A 10,651-nucleotide genomic window follows, 5' to 3' on the forward strand; every position below is an offset into this window, starting at 1 on the left:
GTACACACACTATCTATGATAGGGCCTTGCAAATGAATGCTTTGGATCGCCACAAAAAATGTGGGACCCATGTGATTCGGCACTCGAGCTTGGTACGCTCGAGCGTACAATCCTTTTCCTGATATGAGGAAAATGATTGTACGCTCGAGTGTACCAACCTTATGGTACGCTCGAGTGCCCAATCACATGTGGGCCCACATTTTTAGGATGATCCAAAGCATTCATTTGAAAGGCCCTTATATAGATGGGGTGTGTACCAAAAATCAGCTCCATAGGATCATCCTAACCCATCCATTTGTGGAGGTCAAAATGGATAGACACTGTTTGTTCACAAATCTGCCCATTTTGCCCTCTACTTTGGAGGGGTTAGGATGATTCAATGGAGCTGATGTTTGGTACACACCCTATCTATGATAGGGCCTTGCAAATGAATGCTTTGGATCACATCATAGTTATAAATTCCGGTCGTTCCTTCCGGCCGGAATTCCCTGTTCCGGTCGGAACGATCTGGAAATGCAGAAAAAATTCAAAATAAATTCAAAAAAATTACTAAAATGCCATTAAGGCCGTTGGGGAGTGTATTTTACAGATTTGCCCTCGTTTTATGACCGTTTTATAGTTGTTGGGAGGGCATTTTTCGTCTTTTCCAAAAAAATTCAAAAAAAAATATATAAAAAATCTAAAAAATTACATAAATTCATTTATGGCTGTTGGGGAGTGTATTTTACACATTTGCCCTCATTTTGTGATCATTTTATAGTTGTTAGGAGGGCATTTTTCATCTTTTTGCAAAAAAATTGAAAAAAATAAAATAAAAATCTCAAAAATTACAGAAATGCCATTATAGCTGTTGGGGACTGTTTTTTACACTTCTACCTTCATTTTATGACCGTTTTATAGCTGTTGGTAGGGCATTTTGCGTCATTTTCACCCCAAAAGCTATAAATAGCCCTCTAACCATTATTTTTTCACAATTCTTTTTTCACAACTCATTTCCTCTTCAAATCTTCTCCTACAACGACAACTCTTGTATCTCCTACACTACACTACATACAACTATATCTACTTCTCCTACAACAACAAAGATCATCTCAAAAGCTTTTATTATTCCAATTCCACTACAAGCTCAAGAATATCAAAGGCTTTTTTTATCTCCTACAACAACAAGCTCTATTATACTAAAGACAAGGGCTTCTCTTCTACAACCTAAGGCTTCTTCAACTTATTCTCTCATCCAAAAGGCGTAAGGAAAGTTAAAGCTTTATTTGATTTAATTTCCTTTCATTTCTTATTCTCTTTCTCTCCATTTCAACTTAAAATGAGTTCTTTTGGAGGAGCCTCATCTATTGGTTCCGCACCCGCTAGATCGGATGACCCGGCATGGGCTTATGGCCTAGTAATTCCGGGTCAAAAAAACTGTGTTAAATGCACCTTTTTGTGAAAAACTCATAAAGGGTGGAGGTATAACCCGGTTTAAAGAACATCTAGCGGGTGTTCCTGGCGATGTAGCGGCATGTAAAAAAGTCAATGCCGATGTAAAATGGAGAATGGCACAAATGTTAGGCGAAATGAGAAAAGAAAGAGCTAGGGAAAGTGTATCAAGGGCAGAGGTGGGTAGTTTTTATGCCGCACCAGAAGAAGAAGATGTGGAGGAGGGGGAGGGGGATGAGGACGACGAACCTATGGGACCACCTCAGCCTAGGAATAAGGGGAAAGCAGTTGTTGTAGAACCGAGTGGGGCAAAGAGGAAAAAGAAGGGTCTTGTAGGGGAGTTAAGAGATTTCTTTGCACCATGAACAACCCCTGGATCCCAGCCAAGCATTAAGAGTGCTTTGGCAACAAAAGAAACACTTGATCGGGCAAATATGGCAGTTGGCATGCTTTGCTATGATGCCAACCTGCCTTTCAATATTGCTAATTCACCATATTGGCAGCCAATGTTTGATGCCATAAATGCAGTAGGCTGAGGTTATAAGGCGCCTTCTTTTCACGATTTACCGGGGGGGAGGGGATATTGAAGAAAACTGTAGAAGATGTAAACAACTACTTGGGGGAAGTTAAGAATTCATGGAAAACTAGTGGCTGTAGCATTATGGCTGATGGACGGACAGACACCAAACAACATGCCTTAATTAACTTTTTGGTGTACTGTCCTAAAGGAGTAGTTTTTCTTAAATCTGTTAATGCATCTGGCATAGTGAAGAATGCTGAGGCATTGTTTGCAATTTTTGATGAGATTGTTTTGGAGGTAGGTCCGGAAAATGTGGTGCAGTTTATAACTGATAGTGAGCCAAGTTATAAAGCTGCTTGGAAGAAGTTAGAAATCAAATATGCCACATTCTTATGGACTCCGTGTGCAGCCCATTGTTTAGACTTGATTTTAGAGCACTTGGGCAAACCAGATGTGTTTCCTCTCATAGGAAGCACAATTGACAGGGCTCGGAAGATTACGAGGTTTATCTACAACCATGCAGCTCTATTGAACTTGATGAGACAGAAATTCACGGGTGTGAGGGACTTGTGTCGTCCTGCGCGGACTAGATTTGCTACCAATTTCATTAGTATACAAATTCTGGTGCTTCATAGGAAAGCTCTACAACAGATGTTCGTGTCTGATGAGTATGCTGCTAGTAGGTACATTCGACATGGATTGATTGAAGAGATCGTGAGTACAGTGTTGGATAAACAATTTTGGGACAACTGCAAGCATATTCTAAACATCAGCGAGCCATTGGTGAAGGTGTTGCGTTTGGTAGACCGGCAAGACAAACCAGCAATGGGTTACATATATGAGGCCATGGATAGGGCCAAAGAAAACATCAAGGCTAGGCTAAAGAACAAGAAGTCAGATTATGCTCCCATCTGGAGGATTATTGACCAAAGATGGGGCAAACAGCTTCACAGTCCCCTCCATGCAGCGGGATACTTTCTTAACCCTGCTCTTTTTTTCAGTCCTACATTCTCCAAGCATCATGAAGTCACCCGAGGTTTGATTGAATGTATTAATCGACTAGTACCTGATGAAGTTACACAGGACACCATCACCAGTTATATTGAGAACTATCGGGAGTCCACTGACATGTTTGCAATGAAGATGGCAATCCGCAACCGAGGCAGATTGGGACCAGGTATATTGGTTTGTTCATTTAATTAAGTATATTTTATTTAAAATTTCCACAAGTAAATGCTTAACTATTATTGTTTCCTTTACAGTTGCATGGTGGAACTAGTTTGGAAATGACGTCCCGGACTTACAGAGTTTCGCCGTCAGAATTCTCAGCCAAACCTGTAGTGCTACTGGATGGGAAAGGAACTGGAGCACTTTCGAGCACATCTACTCGGCAAAAAGAAACAGGTTGGAGCACCAGAGGTTGAATGACTTGGTATTTGTCCATTACAACCTCAAGTTTCGAGAAAGGTATGCTACTTAATTGAATTAGAATTAATTTTCTCATATTTCACCACATGTCTTTAAATTTTAAGTATTACTTATTAATTTATGTTGGACATTCTTTTCAGGGACTTAAACAGAAGATCTTCTACCACTAGCGACCCACTGAGTATAGATCACTAGATGTTATAATGGATTGGGTTGCGGAAGATGAAGATGTTATTCTGACACCAGACGACATTGGATGGGAAAATATTGAAGCGCCTTCTAGAGTTGATGCAGCCGACGACGAGGAAGAGGACACAAACCTTGAGGACACTCCTCCAAGAGGTGGTGGTGACGGCGATGATGAGGGCTACCAGTCGGTTGAGTATGATGATCCTCAACCAGATTCACCACCATTTTGATTTAGATTTAGAGATGATATGAGATGTGGCTGGCACTATGTATTTGGCTTTTGTTATTCTATGTTCTAATTTTTTATGTCTTAGTTGTATTAAACTTTGGTTTTTAAGTAATAAAGATGTCTTTTAGTAGTATTAAACGTTTCGTTCCGGTAGTCAAAACGGAACGGCGACCGGAACGGAATTTATAACTAAGGATCACATACAGTTATTGTCGCCTTCCAAAAAAAAAAAAAACAAGAACAAAGCATAAATCTTTGATACTACCAGTAGAAAATAAGATCAAAGCACAAAACTTTGTTACCATTTGTAAAAGAAGAAATCAAAGCATAGGAAGCACCAGAGAAGAAATAAAAAGGAGACATGGAAATGTCAAACCGTCAAGATAAATCAGAGAGTAGAGTTCATACAATAATAAACATGGAAATGGCGACAACAATCCTTTCTGGTTGTAGGGCATGAAGACTAAATAAAAAAAGAACCGAGGAAAAAGAAAGAAGGGAAAAAAGATTTTCTTACCCCATAATAATTGGAAAAATGAAGTTGTGGCTCCTTGATTTTCTAGTTGAGTTATTGAAGCCTTTCTTTTAAAGAAATTGTTTAAGTTTTATTTGACTTCTTATTACACAAGTTGAAGTTTTTGTTGCTTTCCCCCACTGAATGCATTTCTTTAGATGGTCTACATGCATATAGTTTTGATATTTTAGCTTATGATTTTTTCATTGCAATCAGCTATGCTTCACTCATGTGGAGATAGACCTGTTGAAGTCTTTCATTGAGCTTCAGTAGTTTCGCATGTAGCTTGTCTATAAGATTCTTTCAGAGTCTTGCATTTCCCTCATATGTAGAGATTGACATTATATCAATTCCTATCGGGTTCAGATTTGAGCCGTTCGTAATCAGGTTTGAAAAAATAGATATAGTAGCTCTTCCCTCTGTGCTATTCTTACATGCCTGGCAGAAACAAAAAGCATCTGATCAAATCCCTGCCATCCTGACTAGAAAACTAAACTCACCATGCAGATAAAAGAAACTAGAAATCTTTCCCCTTGTCATTAAGTACCAGTGACCGTGAAACAGATAAAATCTCTGTTCTATGGGTCATTACAATAAGTCTCAGTCTAAATCATGAAGCTAAAGAAAATACATAGATACTTAAATATGGGTGGTTTGGAGACTGCACTCCTTAAATTCCACATTCTCAATAGGTAATTTGTCACTAGGATATGGGCAGGGCCCCGATCTGGATCTCTGTTCACTAAGTAAAACACACGGTTGAGGACTCACAGAACTCGAAACTCCCTGAATATCTGTGCAGTTCCATGCAGGTTTCTTCGATTCTGCCATTCCAATTGCCACATTAGAGATACAAATGCCAGTAAAAGGCGAATTGTGGAGCCCCTCTAATTTTCCAGCCATGGTGACATTCTCTGCAACCATATTACTATAACTGATCTTGTCAATAACAGGAATTGCCTTTGGATCCCAGTGTTCATCAGGATGGCTGCCATAGGCACCCGTCATCCAAAAGACATACTTCATTGTATGCATGGTAAAACCCTTTACATATATGTCTTTAACAAATGCTCCCCTACCAATAGCTGTTTTGATTCTCACCCCAGACTCTGAATTAATGGCTGTGATGTCTTCAACCCTAACATCCTGTATTCCACCAGACATCTCGCTGCCTAGAGCGATGACAGCACTGTGGGGTGAAATGCAGGTGAGCCTCCTGATGATCACATGTTGGGTCGGCATCCCAACGGCAATCCCGTATTGATCCCAACCACTTTTTATCGCAATACAGTCATCACCCGAAACAATATAACAGTCTTCAATTCGTACATTGGTGCAAGAATCTGAAATTAAGACAGAAACAGTTAGATCATGAGCACAATGATGTGTTGTTCTTGTTTGGTGATTCTAGAATTAGCACTCATTCAAAGTTCAGACACATTGCATCACTCTGAAAGAGTCGTGGTATGTGGTGCAATTTAATCACACTCATTAGATTGAAAACTAGAAGTTCAATGAGCAGACAAACCTGGGTTGATTCCATCAGTATTTGGAACATCAACTGGGGCAAGAATAGTGATGCCTTTGACAATGACATTGCTGCATATATAGAACTTAATCAGCACATTGAGACAAACTCGAAACAAATAAAACCATCATTTCTGAAATGTTCAATCTAGATCAGTTTTCTTCTCTTCTATAAGGTAGAGATTGTGTCAAACTAACATGTGCTTGGTTTAAATGTGATCTTCATTAAATGATGTTGATAAATACCAAATTATTTTGGTAAGAGAAGAGCAGACCTGCTATAAACAGGATGAACATTCCAATATGGTGAGTTCACCAATTTAATATTGGATATCAGAATCTGATCGGAATACATGATTTCGATGAGGAATCCACGTGTGTAGTTCAGCTCTTTCGCTTCGAATTTGTCCCACCAGATTTTACCCTGTCCATCAATCGTGCCATTGTCGCCTGAAATCAAAATAAGGCAAGCAAGATACATAAACAGGATGAACATTCCATGTTTGTCATCTTACTTCTGTTCTGTACATATTACAAAATATTTTGAGAATTTATAACCTCAAGGCATTTTAGGTATCCCAATTTGCAAATTTTGTAGACGATTATTTTGCAGACCAACAAAAAAAATAGTGGAAATGTCATCTGATATGGGTTGGAGTAATTGGTCATTTCACATTGGTATTAGAGCTATTGCCTTACGGTATGTCTTGGGTTCAAACCCAACAACTCCTTGATATTAAAAAAAAAAAAAACATGTATGACCACCTCACAAAAAGAAGAAGAAGAAGAAGAAGGGCAACTTGTGAGGGGGAGCGTTGACTTTAAATGATTAAATAACACCAACTCAAACAACTTGTGGAAGAGGAAGTATTAATAGCAGAGTCAGAGTGAGATGAGGCCATTGCAAGGATTGTTAAACACCCTCTGATATTATAAAAGAGAAAAGACATGAAATATTGCAAAAGAAAGAATACAAGAGAATGGAAGAGAATAGACATGATAATGGTGCATCATTTACCTTCTTTGGTAGCCATGTCCTCTATTTATAGTTGTTTTACATTCAAGAAACATTAGAGATTTTATATGATGGCCGACCTTTACATGTAAAGGTCGAAGAGAACCCCTCCCCTCCCTTGATTTTTGATCCAAGAAAAGCCCTCTTTTTTTTCCTTGGATAAAAAATCAAGGGGGCATGTTTTCTCTCTCTCCGCCCTTGTTATCACACGGTCGACCACCATATAATTTCTCACACATATCAACTACCACGTATAGAAACTGAATAACTACAAAAGTTCAAAAATAGAACACAAACTCATGTTGCATCACTTATCCACGTGAAGAATGATATTTAAAAAGGTAACTACTTTTGCAACTGTTGTTGTATGTGTGGGAGAATGAAATTCAAAAGGGCAACTGCTATTGCACATGGACAGAGATGCTATCTTTTAACTGGTTTGCCTCCCAATATTGGACTAAGATGATTGGGAGGACTGTTTTCGTCTGATTAACAAATTGGGTCGCCACGAATTGGGAAGTTGGATGAACTGAGAGTACCTGTTATTACAACATCAGTGAGATTTGATCCCATAATGAGGTTGCTATGCCTGCCACCAGGTAAATCTCTTCCTCTTCCATAAGAAGGCAAGGGAGCAATAATTGGCCATTCATTCATGTCCTGCAAGTGAATTATGAGCAGTTAAACAGTTATTTAAACATGATTAACAAAGTAAACTATTCATAATAAATTAGTTCATGAAATATTATTTAACTAATATTTTATAGTTTGAAGTCACCCAATGAAAAAACAACACATAAAAAATCATAATTATCAACAGTTTGCTTTTAGACATGCATCAAATGGTCAAGATCATGCATCAAATGGGGCACTAGATGCAGATCTTCGAGTTGGAAAATTGGCTAATTCTGGCTATTTCTGACATTCTTGACACGATTGAGGATCATTTCACAAATTTTCAACGTGTTCATAGGTCAGCCAATTGTGAGGCGGATATTCTTGCTTGTGCCAGTGCAAACCCTGGGAGTTTTGAGACATTTGACCACCTCTCCCCCTTGAGGCTTCTTGGTTTTCCTGTTCTTTGTTGTATAATATCTTGACTTTCTACTTAAAGTTCTAACATTAGATTCTGTAGAATATTATTCTCAAGTTTAGAATCCTTATGGACACACCACGATTACAAAGTGGGGGCCCACATTTGGTTGATCCAAACCATCTATCTGATAGTCCCTATGTTGGATATTCAATGGCTCAGATGTCATGCCCATTGAAAAATTAAGAACTCCAAGTATTTTTCTGTGTAGGGCCCACTAGCATACGTAGTACAATGGAATTTTTAAAAGAGAGCAGATAAAAGTCACATTAATAGCTATGCTTAATAATGCACACCGACCGTTCATCGGGTGAGACGTGCCTTGGACAATCAATGGCCAAAATTTTGCAATAGAAAGATGTCCTAGTCTCATTGCTGGTCCACCAAAGGAACCATCAAAACAACACTAACATCCTAAGCGTTGCCCCAAGTCACAAGTCTCAAAGTAGGGATGTTTAAAAAAAAAAAAAACCCCACATGGGGTTTACTTCATTTGCTGAGCCACAACGTAAATAAGCCGCACCCCGTAAATCATCTCGATCCATGAGATGATACAAACCCTCCGATCTATAGAGGGACTGCACATTATAGAAAGCTCTATAGATCTGTGCAGTCCATCTATAGACCGGAAGGTTAGGACCATCCTATGGAGATGATTTACGGGGTACAACTTATTTGCATTTTGGCCCACCAAATAAACGGTTTGGATCATCTTATAAAATGGCCCAAGTGTCTTTCTCCACCGCCCGCAAAATTTACAAACATTTTCATCCTTTTCCTATTCCCACCCCCTTTTGTTTGTCTTTTCCTGAAAATGAAGACATTTCTAAAAAAAGACAAACAAAAGGAGGTGTAAATATCATTTAATAAGTTTTTAATCAGACCTGAGAGGCTAGAATAACGGCATCCCTATGTAGATAGAGAGTGAAATGGCTGGTGAGATTAAAGCAACCCGTAAGCCATTTTCCTGCCGGGACCACGAGCTGTCCTCCACCGTTGGATCCGAATTGGCTTAGATGATCGATGGCCATCTGAAAAGCCTTTGTGTTCAAGGTCACACCATCTCCCACTCCTCCAAAATCCTTCAAAGATACAGTGTGAGCTCTGCAGTTCGTTGATCGATACGTACATGATTCTAAAATCCCAACTTGATGGCATTCTGCTCCTCTTAAGCTCCATAATCCCAACACTATAAGTAAAGATATCTCAAGAATCTGCATATTGAATGAAATGAAAATAAGATGGAAATCCTAAAAACATGGTTGTCCTGTTATCTCATTTCCTTTTTTTTTATTGTCTAATTCTATCTAATGAAGAAACCAAGAGATTTCATGTATTCGAAAGATAGGAATAAAGAGAGGAGAACCCGCATGCATTAAGGAATTGTAGAACAAAAAGAAAATAGGGTTATCTTTTTTCCATTACTTGAGAACTTCTGTGATTTTCCTGAAACTCCATTGTCGTGGATGCAGCTCTATGGGTCATTCTCAGATTGCAAGAGACTATATAGAAGAAAGAAGTTTAGATTAGCATAATCCGGTTATAATTACATTCTATCTTTCTGTTGGGTTTGTTTGTTCTAACGGGGATTTACTTAAAATATGCTCCCCATTGACGTGAGTTCGAATCCCATGGTCTTACCCGATTCGCGTGGTTTACCGGTCATTACCCCCATCCATAGGAAATAGTCCCGCCCTAAAAATTGGGGTATACCCTGCGTGGTTAATTGCGCATCCATAGGGAATAGTCCCACCCTGAAAATTGGGGTCGGGATACCCTATGTCATAAAAAAAAGTGGTTTTACTTTAAAAAAAAAAAAAAAGAGAGAGTAACAAGTAGGATTCGGTGAATGGTCCCTTGCAAATCCCTAGCGTCAATGGATTGATACTGCTTCTTGATAAATAATATTTCTCAGTCCCCTTCCTCTCCATTGCAAATTCCCATACTATTCAAAACCTTATAAATGTAAAATTTCCAATAAAAATATATTACTATAAATGTAAATCAATTTGTAGCTAAACTTATCTTATAAATGCCAATTTCTTTCTGGCCCTATTTGGATTGCGAGAATTTTTTAAAAGTTTGAAAAAGAAAAGGTTTTTCAGAATTTCTTCTTGTTTTTTTTATTACATTCTGTGATTACACATGAAAAGAATTAGCTTGAACCATCGTGTTCATGTTTTATTTTACAGGGACCTTTAATTTATCATGACATCCCTCTAAATAAGTCATAACCATATCATTTCCCACTAAACTATGCATTGTGGAAACATAAAAATTTTCCTAGGAAAAAAGTTTTCGACAAGAAATGTTTTTCATGCCATCCAAACAGGGTCTATGGTATCAAATATGCCTTACAAACTCAAATCTCTTCATAGTATAAATAACTTACAAGAATTATCAAATTAAGATGATGTTTAAACATATGCAAATATTCTACTCATGGCAACAAAATCTCCTATAAAGAAAGGGTGGCTGTAAAAATATTTCTCAAATGTATATTAATCAAATTCATTGAAGTGGTGTGCAACCACAAGTCTAGCCCATTTTAATTGGTCCCACAATAATTAGATGACCCTCGAACGTTCAGCAGTAATGTGTCTTTAGGCACCCGCTAAGAGAATCTGAAGACTTGATTTTGTTAATGTTGATTTACGTATTGGGAGTCAATGTGTTCAATGGGACCCGAATCATACACCGGGACC

At 38.4% G+C, this 10,651-nt stretch overlaps 2 protein-coding genes across 2 annotated transcripts; one reads left to right on the top strand and one right to left on the bottom strand.

The window, feature by feature from the left end:
• The first annotated feature begins 2,092 nt into the window (after nt 1-2,092).
• Nucleotides 2,093-3,574, top strand: LOC143888726 (uncharacterized). The gene is made up of 3 exons (XM_077393147.1): nt 2,093-3,136; nt 3,231-3,418; nt 3,520-3,574. The coding sequence occupies exons 1-3, from the start codon at nt 2,093-2,095 to the stop codon at nt 3,572-3,574; spliced, it is 1,287 nt and encodes a 428-aa protein (XP_077249262.1).
• Nucleotides 3,575-4,819: 1,245 nt separating this feature from the next.
• Nucleotides 4,820-9,508, bottom strand: LOC143887188 (putative polygalacturonase). Its single transcript, XM_077391292.1, has 6 exons — nt 9,372-9,508; nt 8,831-9,160; nt 7,393-7,513; nt 6,114-6,288; nt 5,840-5,910; nt 4,820-5,654 (listed from the first exon to the last, which is right to left on the bottom strand). Exons 1-6 carry the CDS (start codon nt 9,429-9,431, stop codon nt 4,951-4,953), a joined length of 1,461 nt encoding a protein of 486 aa, XP_077247407.1. The 5' UTR covers nt 9,432-9,508; the 3' UTR covers nt 4,820-4,950.
• Between the last annotated feature and the right edge of the window lie 1,143 nt (nt 9,509-10,651).

The sequence above is a fragment of the Tasmannia lanceolata genome, unplaced genomic scaffold (genome assembly GCF_043159265.1).
Source record: "Tasmannia lanceolata isolate RefF3 unplaced genomic scaffold, GAP_Taslan_0.1 ptg000012l, whole genome shotgun sequence".
NCBI lineage: Eukaryota > Viridiplantae > Streptophyta > Magnoliopsida > Canellales > Winteraceae > Tasmannia > Tasmannia lanceolata.